The following is a 17,320-nucleotide window of genomic DNA, read 5'->3' as shown; positions in this document are numbered from 1 at the left end:
GACTTAAGAAACCAAAGCGGCTTTCTTACTGCCGGAGAACAGGATTTTCAGAGCGACCGCGAACGCAGCACCGGAGAGGCTACTTGCGGAAGTGTGTGAAAGGAAAATCACATGACCGAGCTGCAGCCGCTCCAAGCGCTACCCGACATGGACAAACGTCTCCGGACACGGTGACCCTTCACCGAGCAGCGGCGTGGGCTCTGACACGGTGACGTCCACGGTGAGTGGGGCTGGCGGGGCGGTCGGTTTCTACGCCGTTAACGGGGTTACCGCGGGGTTCGTTTAGCAGCTAGCCGCTATTATGGCTAACAGCTGCCCCCGCGCGGAAGCAGCTGAGCCCGGACACCCCCGCACACACACTTGAGTCACCGTCTCTGTGTCCGCAGATGGAGGAGATCAAGGTGTCTCCAGACTACAACTGGTTCCGAAGCACCGTGCCACTTAAGAGGGTAAGTTCCCGCCTCGTCACGCGCCTCACTCCGGAGCAGCTGGACCGTCGCCGATGCGATGAGGGCTAACGCTCGCGCGCGTTGAAATTCTTATGAAACACCTGCTCTCGTGGTCACGTGATACAAAAGCACCCCAGGTGTGAAGGGGTCCATTCCGTGACGGGTCATCGGGATTCTGTCCTGCTGGATCAACCTTCAGGTTCTGATGAGCCGAACCTGTTCAGAACCGAGCTTCAGGACAAACACAGCTGAACTCCTTAAACCCAGAGAGGTTATTTTTCTGAAACTACATGCACACCGTTCAGACCAGGTGTTCACACTGCGCCTGCAGGGAGGGGCTTCTTCTTCTTCTTCTTCTGTTTACTAGCCTCAACCTACAGTCGGAGGAGGCTTGCTGTGAAATGTCCTCCAGACTTTTGTGACTGACTCTGTCGTAGAATTCGGTTGGTTCTGTAAATGAACCCTTTAATCGCCGTGGCTTTAGCGCCCGTGTTCTTTACCGTACCTGGTTTTAAAGCCCTCCTATTCAAAGGTTGAGGATTACTTTATATGGAAATGAGGGCGTGGTCTTTAAGCTGACAGGTGGTGGTAGTATCATGGTCTCTAAAGCACACGTTAGCTTGTCACGCTGTCTAAGAAACGTTTTACAAATGTTATGCACTAATACTTGATCTTGTGACCTGCTTCCCTTCTGTTCAATAAAATCACCATGAAAACAGTTGACAAACAACAAAATAAGACCAAGAACGCACTGCTTAGACCACGCCCCTTCGCCATTACGTGTTTTCATTTTGTCCCTTCTGTCTCACCTGTTTCCTGTATTCACTTTTTAAACTGGTTTATGGTTTTTCTGGAGAACCACAGTTTGGAAAAATGAAGCTCCGCTCAAACAGATGTTTGATAAAATCATAAAGTTTTTATGATTTTGCTCAAATGTTGTCTTTTTTCAAATTTTATTTACATTCAGATTGTTGTAAACATTGTTTTTGTGGTTAGTGAATATAGTAGGAAGACTCTGCATCTCATTCCACAGCAGAAAAAAAAGGTTTTACCTTGGAAAAAGGAAGCTTGGAGCCTGACAGCTGTGTTTCTATTTTAGTCTAAGAAAATATCACAACGTTTTCTGCTAAAGATGTTTAATTTAAACCTCACAAATCCCCTCATGAGTGTCAGGCGTCTCTGCATTTAGTTTGTTAGGTTTTTTTCAAGATTTGTGGTCAATTATTGCTTAAACAATCGTTCTGATTGCTTTAGTTCATGACTTTTGTGTTGAGTTCTGCGTGAAAATGAGAAATCTGAGGCTGGATTTCAGCGGCACGGATCGCCCTCTTGGATTAAGATGAGATTAGCTTTCAGAAAACGGGTTTGGTCCTCGGATCTGCTGTTTGGTGGAACAACGGCTCGCGTTGTCTTTTGGAATAAGACGATTATTCCCGTCGGGTTTTTAGCTCACAGATCTCTTAAAAATGGGGATTTGTTTGGCGTTGGAGCCGACACCCGGCTGGTTCCCGCAGCTGGAGGTTGAGCCGCTGCTGCTGAGGCTCTGAGAGGTGGAGAGTCATGTGACGGCGTTCATCACCCAGCCGTCACATGCTTCCCTCAGCTTCACACGGGCATCACATGTGCTGCTTTTACTGGCACGAATCCACTCGTTTTCCCTCTGCTCACTCATGCACTTCAGGAGAGATGCATTCTGGGACAGAGAGGTTGAGTGACTGATGCAGGTCAGCTTCTGGCAGCACGGCTTAAAACCCCCCAGACAAGTTTGATCTGAAGGATTTAAGATTTTCAGAAAAACCTCTCTGCAGATTCTTTTGTTACCACTGACTGTATACCGGAACTGGACGGAGGGGCCCCTCCCCTTTGCTACAAACAGGAAGTATCTGCAAATCAACAGCTGTCATTCTGTTGGTCAGAAGAACCGTTCTGGATCGGATACCTTTTTGTTTTTAAACATCTACTTGATAAAACTCTTTTTTTTTCCTGTATCTCAAGTTAGTCAAGTCATTAACTGGCCAATCAGACGCCTCAATAAAAGTAGGCGGAGCCTGTTGACCCCCTTGTCCAGTGTTCAAAACGTTTACAGCTTTCCAGTGGTAGGGGCGTGGCCTTCCAACAAGCTCACTCCTGATTGGTGGGAGGGGCTGCCATAGAACAAAGCGTCAATGCTAACATTTTAGCTGTTAGCACATGAATTCTTCAACTGGATGCTATTTGTTCTGGTTTTGCTTTTTAAGATGCAGAATTTTCTTTTTCTTTTTTTAGTTGGTGTTTTTCAGCCTTTGGCTCCGGTTGATCATTTTGGTTGAACTCGGCCTTTTGAGTTCTTCTTGTGGTCGCGGTTCACTTCTGACGTTTGTGCTGCTGATCGTTTAGTGTTCTGCTTCCTGATTGGCTGTCGTCAGTCCGTCTCCTGAACAGAACCCATCAGATGGTTGTTCTCCTGCTATCGTCTCATGTTTCTCCAAAGGTCTGACCTGTCAGAGTGAAACGTCTAGAAAGTCTTCAGTCAGGAGTTTTCTGCCTTCAAACATCTAGACTCTAACGCCGCCATTTTCATCCATCGCAGGTTATTTTTTACAACAGAACCCGTGTGATGAACAAACAACCGAACCCTTTATGGACCGTCATGACGCTGTTGTATTTTCGTAGTATTTAGAGATTCATTTGTATTTGCTTTTTTTTGGCCTTGTTTGGCATGTTTCTGCTTCTCGCTGCACTTTTCACATTTTTCCTCTTTTGTTAAACTTTTGTGATTTTAGATTTTAGCATTTCTTTCTTTGGAGCGTTCTCTTCTGGTTCCGTTGGTTCCGTTGGTTCCCCGCCCTCTCTGAGGCGAGTTCTCTGGTTTCCTGTTTCCTCCAGATCATCGTGGATGACGACGACAGTAAGGTGTGGTCTCTGTACGACGCCGGCCCGAAGAGCGTGCGCTGTCCCATCATCTTCCTCCCGCCGGTCAGCGGGACGGCCGAGGTCTTCTTCCAGCAGGTTCTGGCCCTGACGGGCTGGGGGTACCGGGTCATCTCGGTAAGCAGGTTCATCCTGTTCTCCTGCACATCTTCACGTTAACTCAATCCTTTATGTTTACATGTCATTTATCCGCATCGGTTGATTCCGGTCGCTGATGAAGGTTCTGATGAAGAGTCCGGCCTGAACGGATGGTGCAGCGTTTCCCTGAGCGTCTGGACTTGACGGTTCCTCTGTTCTGGTTTCAGCTGCAGTACCCGGTCTACTGGGACCTGCTGGAGTTCTGCGACGGCTTCAGGAAGCTCCTGGATCACCTGCAGCTGGACAAGGTACCTGTGTGGTTCTGAGGTGAAACTGTGTTGGGTCCAAACCCGTGGGGGCGTGGACTGATGAGATTCCTGTGCCCCCTCCCCCTCACAGGTCCACCTGTTCGGCGCCTCACTGGGCGGGTTCCTGGCCCAGAAGTTTGCGGAGTACACCCACAAGTCTCCCAGAGTGCACTCGCTGGTCCTGTGCAACTCCTTCAGCGACACCTCCATCTTCAACCAGACGTGGACGGCCAACAGGTGGCGCTCTCCGCTCGTCGGCAGGGGGAGCTTGCCGTCTTCTGGCGTTCACGTCTGTCTCTGTTTCAGCTTCTGGCTCATGCCGGCCTTCCTGCTGAAGAAGATCGTTCTGGGGAACTTTGCCCGAGGACCCATGGACCCCAAGATGGCCGACGGCATCGACTTCATGGTGGACCGGGTACGTGGACGCCGTGGCGGTCTGCTGCGGACCGTCTCTGAGCTCTGTGGGGATTTTCTAACCAAGCCGGCGTCCTTGTTGTGCGGTTGTGTTCCGGTTGTTGAGCTTCTCCTCTTGTGCGTCTGCAGCTGGAGAGTCTCAACCAAAGCGAGTTAGCTTCACGGCTAACGCTCAACTGTCAGAACTCCTACGTGGAGCCGCACAAAATAAAAGACGTGGCTGTGACCATCATAGATGTAAGTGTTCCCGCCCTCCCCACCGCTCCGCGCTCACCATCAGTGCCGCCGCCGCCTGACTGTCACTTCCTGTTCCTGTTGAGGTGTTTGACCAAAGCGCTCTGTCGCTGGAGGCCAAAGAGGAGATGTACAAACTGTATCCCAACGCCAGGAGAGCTCACCTGAAGACCGGGGGGAACTTCCCGTACCTGTGCCGGAGCGCCGAGGTCAACCTCTATATCCAGGTGACGCCGCACGCCGGAGCGGGAAACGCCTCCAGATGTTTCTACTGCAGTTCAGCGAGTTTGATCCCTTTCTTCCTCAGATTCACCTGCGGCAGTTCCACGGGACGAGATTCGCCGCCATCAGTCCTGACATGATCAACGCCGAAGAGCTGGAAGTCCACGCCAGCCGCCAGGACTCTGACGACGACCAATGAGCCGAGGCGCCGCCTCCTTGCAGCAGGAGCTTCCTGACAGATGATATTTTTACTGGACAGAAGATATTTTCATATTTTTGCTTTACAAACTCTCAACACTTTGCCTTAAGAGAACTCAACCGCGGCGGCGGCGAACCGCGGCGGTCTGTCGCTGCACTGACCTGATGCTGAACAGGAGGCGTCGGGACGAGCAGCAGATTCTTCTTCTCTCTTTTGGAAAAGAACCTTTGTTTGATCTTCATGTTTTCTTTTACGTCTCGGGTCCAAATGCTGGACAAGAACCTCTCAGCTGCTTCCTGGAGCCGTTTGGGAAAAAGCAAATCCCGCCGCCGTCATTTCAGAGGTTTTATTTATGATTGTTGTTGGAATAAATCACGGGTTCTCCGGTCTGAAGGCGTCCTGAATGTAATCTGGCTGCGGGACAGAAGCTCCTCAGGCTTCCTGTGAACACATTCGTGAATACGACGCAGCACAGACGTCTGCAGCCGGGAAACACCTGCAGGCGTCTCTGTCGCCACGTCAAAGGCCTTCATTCTGGTTTCCATGGAAACCAAAGGTCAGCTGGGAGAACGTGGAGGAACCGGCTTAGAAACGGGACCTTCTCCGGCCGGCGCCAACCCCCTGCGTCTGTGACCGATTCGTTCCACTTTGAGCGGCCTTGAGGCTGACAGGAAAGTGGAACCTGGTCAGTTCACCAGGTGACCACCAGGGGGTTTGGTAAAAAGATCCCCTCCAACTTCAGAACAGAAGAGCCTCTTTTCCCCCCCGGTTCCAAAAAGATCCTTCATTTCATGGTTGGAGTCCATATTTCTATAAAAAATGTTTCTCATCAAACCGATTGGTTTAGAATGGGGGCGTGGCCTTTGAGTGACAGTCAACTTATTAACTGAAGTCTTAGAGTGTCACAGTATTGGAAAGATTGGGGTTCACTGACCATGAGGGGGAGGAGCTAATATAATCCCTAAGGCTGTCATAGATCACCTGTCAATCAAAAGGCCACGCCCCCACAGAACTGATTATCACCTCCAGACAGAATCTATGGGATTGGATGTTTTGGGGCCTCCCCGGTGCTCCAGTGCGCCCCCTTGTGGTCACCCGATGAACAGGTTTTTTTTTAGTTGATGTGGTAATGTCAGTTTGACTGTAGGAGGCGCTCGACATGAAGGCCAGCTTCCATGGGAATTTTTAGTTTAGAGAAGAATCCATCAATTTAAATGTTTTGAAGTTCCTCCGGCAGAGCAGCTGTCACATGACCGATGGAGGGGCGGAGCCATGAAAGGAAAATGCTCCAACTGTTTGTGGGTAAAAACAGGAACCTGACCTCACTTATGATAAATCACAAAAACCAAGTTCATTATCGGCGCGTTTTTCTCTGATTTAAGAAAAATCTGTGATTTGAGTTTAGTTCAAATGTCATTTCAATAATACGATCATTGGCCACGTCTGGTTTTAGAGATCAGTTTGGTACTGCGGCGCTTTACTGTTTAGAAAACTTTATGCACATAAACTTTACATGGTTGCCATGGAAACGCCGTGGTTATGTTTTAAGACAGATTCAGAAATCTTTGAAAGCCAGTTTTTATTAAACAGAACATCCATGAAATGATTTAGGATGCAGAACCACAACGGTTTTTACATGACCATATTTTTACTTTGTTTTTAGACGTTCAGCGCCCCTAGTGCTCATTGGAGCAACTGCAATGACGACTACATTACAATCAGAAGCTTATGTTGAATATTTTTTAATGTCAAATCAAGTTTTAGATTTTCCTGTTTTGTTTTTTAAAAGGAAAACTGCTTTCAAAATTTGAAGGTTAAAAATAAACCTGGGGGGTTTATTTCATTCATTAGGTCCGGTAAAATAATACAAAATAAGGTTTTACACGCTAGAATATCAACAACCTTTCAAAATAAGACTTTTCCAGAACATGACCTCATTTCAAACATCAAGCAGCAGCAAAGTTTGTTTAGCCGCTTTTTAATCTGCAGAAAACTCGTGAACAAAACTATTTCAACCAAACACTTAACCATAAAACAGCCCCCCCCCCCCAACCTTTTCAAAAGGTGAACATCTCAACCTTATAAGCTGATGGTGCAAAAACTCCAGAACCAGGTAGTGTTAAAACGGCGCTAAACGTAAAATAAGACATCAAAGCGTCTGTGCAAACTGCAAATCTCTGCGGTTCTCCTCACGGGTCAGTTCCACACAGGCGGTTCTGACCCGCAAACAGCAGGATGGTGAAACGAGGTCAGTAGAAAAAGGTGCCGAAGTCCCCCCTGTTGTTGCGCTTGAACTGGTTCCCCTGAACGGAAACGAAGATCTGGTGCTCCATCAGGTCCTGGACTGCGCGGCTGCACGTCGCCTCCTTGGCTCTGCTCAGCTGGCGGCCGAACTGCCACTTCCTGCCGGCGGCCGAGTCGCTGCCCGCCGTGCTGGCGTCCGCCGGCTCTGCCTGAGGAACCGGGGAAGAGCGCGGCTCTGTGGGCGGATCCTGCTGCCCGTCGTCGGCTGTGACTGCAGCGGGGTCTTCTGGGGGAAAAAAAACAACCATCAAGTCAGTGTCGCTCACGCAGAAAGATGCTGAGACACCGGAGCTCCGCCCACCTTCGCTCCTGTCAGCGGGACCGGCCTCCCCGCCAGGCTTCACCAGAATCACGCCGTAGCCTTCGTTATTGTGGATCACGTTGTTCTCCAGCGTGATGGACGGCATCCCGTCCAGCTCGTTGGCAAAGTCCTTCAAATCAAACAGACCTTATTTAAATGGAGGCTGGGCTCAGGCTGGAGGTCGCGGAGGCGGAGTTTCCCTCCACCGAGCTGCGGTTCAGCCTCACCTTGATGAGGATCCCGTCCTTACAGTGATGAATGTCGTTCCCCACCAGGCAGCAGACGCTGCCGGGGTAGATCTCCACGCCCGCCCCCTGCAGACGGAGAGCCGGTCAGCTGAGGATCGACCAGGCGGGGGGGGGTAATCAGAGGAGGCCGGCCTCACCTTGGAGCCGTACAGGTCGCACATGTTCATGGTGAGGCGCGCAGACGTGCGAACGATCACGCCGGTGGTCTCGCACTGCAGGACGCAGTTCTCCATGTTCAGAGTTCCCTGACGGACGCCTGTCCCACAGAAACACACGGCGGTGAGGAGGCGCATCAGGAAGTCACCTACGCACGCAGGAGGAGGCCCAGAGGAGGCCACTGAGAGGCCCTGAGGAGGCCCAGAGGAGGTCAAATAGAGGCCCGGAGGAGGCCCGGAGCGGGCCCGGAGGAGGCCCGGAGAAGGTCAAATAGAGGCCCGGAGGAGGCCCGGTGGAGGCCCGGAGGAGGTCAAATAGAGGCCCGGAGGAGGCCCAGAGGAGGTCAAATAGAGGCCCGGAGGAGGCCCGGAGGAGGCCCGGAGGAGGTCAAATAGAGGCCCGGAGGAGGCCCGGAGGAGGCCCAGGGAGGCCAAACGGGAGCTGCTCCTCCCAGGTTTGTTCTAGCATGTTTTCGTCTCTCTGAACATCAGCTGATGCTTTTCTTCCAGCTTGTTGTGTTTATGATTTTTTGAAGTTCATCATGCTAAATCCTGAATGTTGCTAAAATCTGGGAGGTCATCTTTAACCCTTTAACACCGGAAATGTCACCGGTGACGGCGAATAACAAATTCTTCGACTGTTTAGGGCTGCACCATCTGAGGAAAACTCGCATTTTGCGATATTAGGGATCAATATAGCGATGACGATATAACTTGCGATACATGAACAAAACATCTAAATTCAATATTTCCATTTCACTGCAACAGTTGAATTGAAATAAGAGTCAACATAACTTCTGCTCCAGACGATCCTCGTATACAGAAGTGAACATCTAACATCAGGGATTGATTTGATTCGTTAAATACTTTGAGATTGTTTTACAACAAGATTACAATTTACTGCAATGTTTGTCGACTTCTGTGATATACGTATTGAACAGCTTGATATCGCGATAACGAAGCATTTGTTATTTATTGTGCAGCTTAACACGAACCAACGGATTCTGTCGTGGAGAAAAGCGGTTTTGCGCCTTTGCTTCACATTAATGACGAAGACTGTGCCGAGCTGCTTTTCTCCGCTTCAGAATCCGGTGGAATTGCGTTGATTGCGTAAAACTTGAAACGGTTCCATGAATTCAAAGGTCGTGGACACTGGAGCTGCAGCTCAGGTGTTTTTATGACTTCGTGCTCACGGAATCCCACGTCAGAAAACATGCTAACGCAGAAACGCTCAGGCGAGCTCATAGACTCTAATGGAACCACGCCGTCTGAAAGCGTGGTGACGCCCACAGGGTAGGACTGGGGAGTTAAACCATCAAATGGTTCCTGAGGGAGGGGCGAATACTGAGACAGTTGTGACACCGATGGGACTTTCACTTTAGATCAGATCAACGGGATGAAATCCGAAACTTTTGGGAGAATTACTTCCAACAGAAGAGTCAGGCCATGCCGCAGCCAGTGACTCAGCCCCTCCCACAAACACCTGCATCCGGATCTTCTCTGACAGAAACCTGACATGGGACCACATCTCCATCTGCGGTCGGCGTGTTGCAAAGCGTCTGAGAGCCGCGTGACGGCGGCCGCACTCACACAGGATGCCCTCGATGGCGTCGTGCTGGATGAACTTGATGTTGGACAGTCGGACGTCGGCGGCTGACGTCTCCACGAACGTGTCGCCTTTGCTGTTCTTCTCGATTACAACTTCGTCCGGAAAGCCGAAACCTAAAGACAGACAAAACACCTGAGAGCTGCAGCGTCTACCTGGAGAAACACACCTGAACGGAAGACGGCGTCAGAGCAGGAAAAGTGTTATACTGGCTTCTGGAAAAAAACAAGTTATTTTGTGTTGAAGCTGCAGGAGCTGCAGGTCGCTGAAAAATCGGCGTTTGCAATGACCGATTCCAAAATGTTGTGGAACTTTCTAAAGTTTTGAGTTTTCTAGTTAAGCCACAGAACTGAATCTGTCTTCTTTTTTGTCCGGATTTTTGACGTTCCTCCTTTTGACCTCTGGAAAACACACCGTAACCTTTCTGTGGACGACCACCCGCTCTGGGAATGAGGAAAAACGGCTGAATAGCTGCGTTTGCACGGACAGAAGTGATCGGAATGAACGCCTGATCGGAATAAAGGTGCGTCATGTAAACGCCGTTCAGAATGCTCCGCCCCTTCCGATGGAGATCGGTGGTCATGCCGATGTTCTCCCGGTAGAACCACGGCTCTGGGACGGTGTGTGAGCTAACGGATGCAGAAATGCCGCTCAGTCCTGAGGAACCGCGTAAACAATCAGGTGGATTCATGTTTCCAGTGGTGTCCAGACAGAATAAAGGCTGAAGTTATTCCCACATGTTTACATGAGGAAAAGATGCAGACTGAAGCTTTGCTCCATGGATTCTAACTGCATCCACGGCTAAATGTTCTTGTTAGCACCTGTTAGCTAACCCTAACCCTTCTTCCTGCTCCGCCCCGCCAAGAAGAAAAGTCACAATTAAAAAAAATAATGAGTGGACCAGCACTTCATAATAATCAATAATAAAATCCCCTTCAGGAGATCATCAGGGGCCTGTTTCAGAAAGGAGGTTCGACCAACTCTGAGGTTGAACTCTGAGTTGGTCAATCGAGAGATTAACAACTCTGAGTTTTCTGTTTCAGAGAAGCTGATGGGAGTTAGGTCAATCAATTCTGAGTGGACTGATTCGGAGTTAAGCGTGCGCACCGCGACTATAAGAAGCCATTATCAATGGAGTGCAGATATCACGAGTCACCATGGCAACCGTGAAAAAAAGAGGTCTGCGTATTTTTCGGCAGCTGAACTTGACGTGCTGCTGCAGAGTTACAGTGAATATGAGCACATATTCCAGAAGAAAAGCAACACCGCTGCATCTGCAAAACAGAGACAGTTAGCGTGGAAAACATAGCTGCTCAAGTTAATGCCTAAGTTTGCATTTAAATCACTGTTATAAAATATTGACTGTAATAATTTTTTAAATAGCGTAAGGTGTGAAATAAAAAATGGGGATATTTAGGTGTACTTTTGAAGTGTTCTTCCTGGTGTAATTGCATGAAATGCTGCATAGTGTACAGAACCAATCTGGGGGGGAAATGCATTTAACGTCGGTAATGTTTAGAGGACTTTTTTGTTAACCTTCCCCTCTTGCAAACGTTGGTCAGTTTAATATTAATACAGTGATCCCTTGCTATATCACGGTTTACTTTTCACGGTTTCGCTACTTCACGGATTTGGATTGTGCATTGTGTCCTGCATTCTGATTGGCTAAAAAAGTCACTCAGCGAGTAGCTCAAGAATGGGACCCTTTGATGAGCCGTTCATTACAGTTCTCCGACATAATCGATGGTGGCATGTCGGTGTATAAGGATCTTTAGCAAAGAAGAAAAAAGAGCGACAACAACTGCCTATCACTATGTTCCTCTCCCGAACAAACACACCTCCAGCTGCACCGCGGGCTTCAAAAGGAAAAAACGCTGCAGAGGATGCAGCGGCTCAGTATGAAGAGCAGTGAAAAAGTAGACCGGAGTCACTATCTGTCCCACTGTACTTTTTTATTTTTTTCATAATCATTTTAAATTTTCTTCCGTTTAATCCACTCGGGTCGCGGTGGGCGGGGCTAATCTCCGCAATTTAAAGCCTTCTGTTCTTATCGATGATTGAAATTATTATTTGACAGCACACTACAGAAGTTATTTGTTGAAAAAACGTTTCTAAAGTACTTTTATTTGTTAAAAAACAATTGATTTAGCCTGTTAAATGGTTTGTTCTTTCTTTTCAATGTATAATAGTGTATTTCATTGTATAATAATTGTAAAAAAAATAAAGGTTTCTACTTCACGGGTTTTGCTTATCACGGGTTCTATTTGGAACGTAACCCCCGCGATAATCAAGGGATCACTGTACATGCAATTGTGTTTTTAACAGTGAACTTTTGTCTACTGTTGAACGTTTCGCTGCGCGAAGACTTCTCCTTTCTTTTCTCTCGTCTTTCCGACCGTGGTCAGAAGCGCAGGGGAGATTTCCTTCAGGGCCGAAGGGAATTCTCCTTCGGGGTTCATTTCCCGTTGGAAACCCTCAACCTCCAGAGCGGATTAAGAATGAATCCAAAACAGTTATTCTGGGAATGACACCTTCTCTTTATGTAACTAAGTGCTCCGTCCTCCAAACACACAATATATACCACGCACACACCTCCGCTCCGTGCTCACCCCCCCCCCCCATCTGCACCTGCAGTCGCCCCTCCCCTTCTCTCTCGTGGCTCGCACCCCGCTCAGCACACACACGCTGCAACACTACCCTTGTATTGATCAAGTGGTATAGGTTTATATGGGATTAAGAAAGTAAGCAGTGCTAGAAAATTGTGTTTCCAAAAAGTAATTGTTACATTAATCTAATTCAATGTCCCTGATTTAATTTTCACGTAGATGCAATCCTGCAGGAATTACAAGAACATGGCAGCAGCTAAAAATGAAAAAAAAAACGAGTCTTCGTACGAGGTAAATATAATTCTCTATGAATTAATGCAGCCTCCTCGTCTATTGGGTCCTCCAAAAAAGGACAAGCCATTCTTGTCACTTAGACCGTCTCTGTGTGACGGAAATGTGGGCAATGAAGGTTAAAGCGAAAAATACCGCTTCGTCTTTAAAAAGGGGAGGAGACCGGCATAAACTTTGAGTTTGGAGAATAAAACCTGCTCCCGACCAGGTTAGGTTCACAGCATAAGTAACCATGGATACTGACTCAGAGTATAAGTTACCTCTCTTTCAGAAACGGGTTTGACTTACTCTGCTTTCTCTGGTTTAACAAACCTCCCATTCTGAAACAGAAAACCCAGGGTTTCCCTGATGTCAGGGTTAATGCACTCAGAGTTTACACTTAACCTCCTTTCTGAAACAGGCCCCTGGTCTCTGCTGCAGCTCGTCTGTTTACGGCTGATCCGATCTTTGATCCGATCACAGATATTTTACACATAGAACCACGACTGTTGATGCTTCTGAGCATAAATGAAACTGAATTTCTTTGGTTCCCGTCTCTCCAGAATGCTGCTCATCCTTCGTCAGTGATCTTTGTATTTATTCCTTTATAAATTATTTTCTCTTACGCTCTCTGTTGTTCTTCCTCCTTTTTGTGTTGAAAAGTCCCCTCAATGTGATGAGAAAGCATTAGCTCCGCCCACTTCCCCTCAAATGGGCGGGGCTCTCATACCTTCTATAGTGATGGAGTCTGGGATGAAGATGGAGCTGCTGACGCTGTAGTTGCCGGGCAGAATGATGACCACGTCTCCATGGTGACAGGAATCCACAGCCGACACCGGATCCCTGTGGAACTGAGGAAGTGACCGAGAAGCTCAGAGCTCGCCGTTCTCAGAAGAACCCGGTTCCTCAGTATAAGAGCGAGCAGAGGGGTCCCGCTGACCTGGATCTGGTGGTCCTCTGAGGAGCACAGCGGCGCCAGGCGGACGCTCAGCAGCGACTGGAGCTGGATGGAGCTGCAGGACTCCGTCACCACGTGAACCGCCGTCAGCCCCGACGCTCTGGGCCCGCGGCTCTGCGCGCACTGCTGCCGGCTGTTGCCCTTGTAGGCCAGGACGTACCTGGACACAGCAGACGAGGAGACGGTGTGCGGGCGTCCGGCTGGGACGCCGAGAGCCTCCGCGGCGGGACCCACCTCAGCAGCGGGTTCTCGATGATGTGCAGTTTGCGTTTGAGCGTCTCCAGCTGCTCGCACAGCTTCAGGCCCTCCACCATGGACACGTTGTCCAGCTCGGAGTCGGAGTCGGCGCTGAGGCCGCTGCGCAGCTCGGAGAACTGCCGGAAGCAGCGGGAGCAGCTCTCCTGTAGGGCGTGGTACTCCGACACCAGGCCTGCCGGGACCCGGTCTTCCAGAACATCGTAGTACCTAGAAGCCCAAGAAAACTCAAAACCAAGTGTGGAGAACTGAAGGATCTGTGGGGGCGTGTTCTCACAGTCTGAGGCGGGGCTCCACGCAACGAACAAAGTAATCAAAGTCGTCGTCCTCGTCTTCCTCGTCCCATTCCCGCCAGATGTGTTTAAAGAAGAACCTGTGGAGGCAGGAACGCTTCAAGAACATCTGGAACCACTGAGGAGCCTGAAGGTGGATCAGCGGGTCCCTACCTGAGATGTTCCAAGGCCAGAGCGGTCTGGTCAAAGTCTCCGGACTCATCGTAGACCACCTGCAGCTCCTGCAGGGGGACTCGGTGCTGCGTGGCCTCCAGGACGGAGGTCATGGCGTCCTCGTCCAGCCGGCAGCCTCTGCCGTCGCACCGCAGCGGCAGCACCAGCTTCACGCACGCCCTCAGATTCTTCACGTCCAGGTCCTGCACCTGAAACCGGAGCGGCTCTGTGAGCCTCTCTGCCCAGAACCAAAACCTCCCAGAGAACCCGGCGGCTCACCTCCACCAGAACGTCAAAGATGTCGGTGGACCACAGAGCCAACCAGTCGCACGGCTCCAGAACTTTCTCCAGGTAATCTGCAGTGAAGGCCTTCACCTCTGAGGGCTTGCAGTCTCCTGAAGACAAACGACAAAACGGGGTCCAGGTCAGGTCCTCTTCACAGGGACGGTGTCCCACAGGGCTTTGTGCTGGGCCCACTACTGTCATTAGGTAACATTATCAGGCGTCATGCTAGGCTGATGATACTCGGCTTTACATAAACCAGGAGATCTTTGCCATTTACAAGACTTCCAGGAAGTTCTAAAGGTTTGACCAATGCAGGTCCAGCCAGGACTCTGTCCGTCCAGGACCTTGTCGGCCCAGGACCCGGCCCACCCTCCTTTGTATTAAAACAGACTCGACCCAAACCAGTCAGAACCTAAATCTGCTGGAGGTTTCTTTCAGCCAGAGGGAGTCTGACCTCCAACCGTTTTTATTTTGAAGCCTCTGCCTAAGCTTTGTCATCACTGTTGTGAACAATAAAGTTTGAACGCCATCTGCAGCTCTTTCTACACCGTCGTGGGTGTTTTGCATGATTGTACTGTAATATAACCGCCTCCATGCGAGCGTTGGGGTCCCCCGTTACCCAGCATGTAGTCCTGGTACGCCTTGAACCTCTCGTAGAACAGCAGGCTGCCGGTCTGGAAGGTGTCCGGCAGAGTCGCTCCTGACCGCCGCTCCGACCTCTGCAGCTGCGTCCCCGACCTCTCAGAGTTCTGGTGGTCTGTCCCGCTGTCGTCGTCGTCATCCTCGTCTTCGTCACTGACGTCTCCAGCATCATCGTTCTGGAACAGAGCTGCAGAACCCAGCGGAGGTCATGAATGATGGCTGTGAAAGTTTGTCCAGCGCCACTTTTCAAAATAAAAGACTGTTAATGCTTTTTTAAACTTTGAAGGACTTTAAAAAAAATGTTTGCATTGATTTAACTCATTTATAAAGTTATTTTGCTATTTTAAAAAATATGCTTTCAACTCTAATTTTAATAATAATTTCATAGGCATTTTAAATGTTATTTTTGTCCTTAATTGCTGTATTTTTAGTAAGTTAACAGGTTTTAAGGCTTTTTCCGGTCCTCCTGTGTCAAAATCCTCATGAAAGCAGATATTTTCTCTTCTCTTTTATTTAACAATCTGTTAAACAACTTCATAGAATCAACAAAAGAGTCACAAATACTGTGTCTACATACACAAATAAATGAATTTATTTACACCCCCGTTTTCCAGGTGTCAAACTCCAGGCCTCGAGGGCCGGTGTCCTACATGTTGTCCAACCAACCTGCCATGAAGCACACCTGATCCAGGTAATCAGTAGCAGATAAGGCAGGATATCTTAAAAAAAAAAAAAGAAACAGTCTGACACCCCTTTTGCGGTCTTCTATAGGTATATTTTGTTTTTGTAATAACATAATTGTGTTATTTGTTTATTTCAACATCCGTTAATGTCTACTCAGATGAGAGTGAAATATAATTATTTGTCGTATTTGGGTTAAGTTTGGAAAATCCTGCAAGATTGACAGTTCCGAGAATGCAGCTCAGGCTGACGACATATGAAGACGCTGCGTTCACAGACCGCCGGAAACTCGGATAAAAAGTCTGCTAAATCTCCAAGCTAGCAAACCTCGACGGCAGCGGTTAGCTTGTCTCATACACCGACTCGGAGGAAAGAAAACTCAAACCAAAAACGGTAACGTAACAAACCTTGCGCTACATCCAATAAACCGGGTCCCGCGGAGCAAACGCTGTCCGTCTCGACCTGAGGATCCAGATCGACCACCACCAAGTCCGACACGTCGCTGACGGTACACCCGGTTTCCAGGGCTTCGAACTCCATTGAAACGCTCGCCAGAGTCTCGGTTTAACGGGATTAAATGAGGATCACGCGGCACTTGGAGCTTTGAAACAACAAGCGGAGTTCTGAGCCCACGCCCTGACACTTTCAAAAGATCCCGGTCTGCTGCAGCTCAGCCAATCACAGCAGGGAGCTATATAAAGACCCGCCCTTGTTTTTTTACATGCGCGGATCGGCTCGGTCTGCAGTACCACAGGACAATCGTTAGGGGGCAGTAATGACGTAAACATTACACGATCTACCGTAGAAGAAGAGGGTTTCGGCCGGCGGTCTGCGCTATTTCAAAGGTACAAACGGGATTTAAGTCAAAACTACGCGTATTATATAAATATTTGTCATGTAAACAACAGCGCATTTCGCAGCTCTTTTCGGCTAGACAGCATTTTTGTTTTGTTTATAAGCATTTGTAACGTTGTTAGCATGTCGCGCTACTACTAGCATCGTGCTACTTAGCATGCTAACTAACTTCAGTCTGAATCTTGTTTTTACGAAGTCAATATTCCGAGTTATTTTTATTTTTATTGCCAATCTTTTTAAATAAAATCAAAACAAAAGCTTTAGTTTTTTAGGCACAAAAAAAATTCATATATGAGATGAAACAGATGTTTTAATTCATGCGCTGTTAAGGCTGATGATCATGATGATGTTATTATTGTTGTTCGCACGTATTTTTACTAGAAAACAAAGTTATGGAAAACATATTTAAAGTTAAAATCCCATTAACTGTGAGAAAATTGTACTTTGATCCTGGAGGAGCGGAGAGCTGCAGAAACAGCCGCTCAGGAACCAGGGGGGTATTTTCTTTATTTTTAGCTTTTTTTTTAATTGAAAAAACACTTGAGGTTTACAATTTGTAACAATTGTATACAATTATGACAAGTATAGAAAAGTAGAAAAAGTACAGGACATGAACAAACAACATAGGCAGGATAAAATAAAAATATAACAATAATACCGAAAAAAAATTAAATAAAAGAAATTAAAATAAAAAGGGGGTCACATAGACATTTTAATGATTCTTGACTTGGGGGGTTCTCAAAAAGCTGCAAGTTACATATAATACTTTGAAGTTCCATAGCAAGTTTGATTTCCATGAAGTTTGCAGATGAAAAAAAGAGCAGAGTTCTTTATGAAATGTAAAAGAATATGGTTGGATTTCAAGGAATTGACATTTATGTATATAGAATTTAC

At 48.1% G+C, this 17,320-nt stretch overlaps 3 protein-coding genes across 7 annotated transcripts in view; 2 read left to right on the top strand and 1 right to left on the bottom strand.

Annotated features, from left to right (window-relative positions):
- Positions 1–61: 61 nt before the first annotated feature.
- Positions 62–5,203, top strand: spg21 (SPG21 abhydrolase domain containing, maspardin). The gene is made up of 9 exons (XM_004086061.5): positions 62–220; positions 387–449; positions 3,315–3,476; positions 3,665–3,745; positions 3,837–3,982; positions 4,052–4,160; positions 4,289–4,396; positions 4,480–4,620; positions 4,701–5,203. The coding sequence occupies exons 2-9, from the start codon at positions 387–389 to the stop codon at positions 4,812–4,814; spliced, it is 924 nt and encodes a 307-aa protein (XP_004086109.1). The 5' UTR covers positions 62–220; the 3' UTR covers positions 4,815–5,203.
- A 1,173-nt stretch (positions 5,204–6,376) lies between these two features.
- On the bottom strand, positions 6,377–16,251 carry shcbp1 (SHC SH2-domain binding protein 1). 2 transcript variants are annotated; one of them, XM_004086075.5, is made up of 13 exons: positions 15,979–16,251; positions 14,868–15,077; positions 14,243–14,358; positions 13,964–14,172; positions 13,795–13,890; positions 13,497–13,727; positions 13,245–13,422; positions 13,035–13,155; positions 9,413–9,544; positions 7,805–7,923; positions 7,647–7,733; positions 7,420–7,549; positions 6,377–7,344 (listed from the first exon to the last, which is right to left on the bottom strand). In XM_004086075.5, the coding sequence occupies exons 1-13, from the start codon at positions 16,109–16,111 to the stop codon at positions 7,064–7,066; spliced, it is 2,043 nt and encodes a 680-aa protein (XP_004086123.1). In that variant the 5' UTR covers positions 16,112–16,251; the 3' UTR covers positions 6,377–7,063. The 2 variants fall into 2 exon arrangements, with proteins under 2 accessions (XP_004086123.1, XP_011492831.1); XM_011494529.4 differs by having other exon boundaries at positions 6,377–7,341.
- The window catches only part of tssc4 (tumor suppressing subtransferable candidate 4), a 58,765-nt gene continuing 56,950 nt past the window's right edge, over positions 15,506–17,320 (top strand). For 2 of the 4 annotated variants that reach the window (XM_078944760.1, XM_004086060.5), the window contains exon 1: positions 16,281–16,416. The gene's annotated coding sequence lies outside the window, so the exon portion shown is untranslated. Of the gene's footprint in view, positions 15,582–15,849; positions 15,965–16,280; positions 16,417–17,320 lie in introns of those variants that run through there. The other 2 variants (XM_078944759.1, XM_078944758.1) reach the window with 2 other exon arrangements.

The sequence above is a fragment of the Oryzias latipes genome, chromosome 3 (genome assembly GCF_053564925.1).
Source record: "Oryzias latipes strain Hd-rR chromosome 3, Olatipes_Hd-rR_3.1".
NCBI classification, from domain to species: domain Eukaryota; kingdom Metazoa; phylum Chordata; class Actinopteri; order Beloniformes; family Adrianichthyidae; genus Oryzias; species Oryzias latipes.
This window is presented reverse-complemented; position numbering and strand designations above follow the sequence as displayed.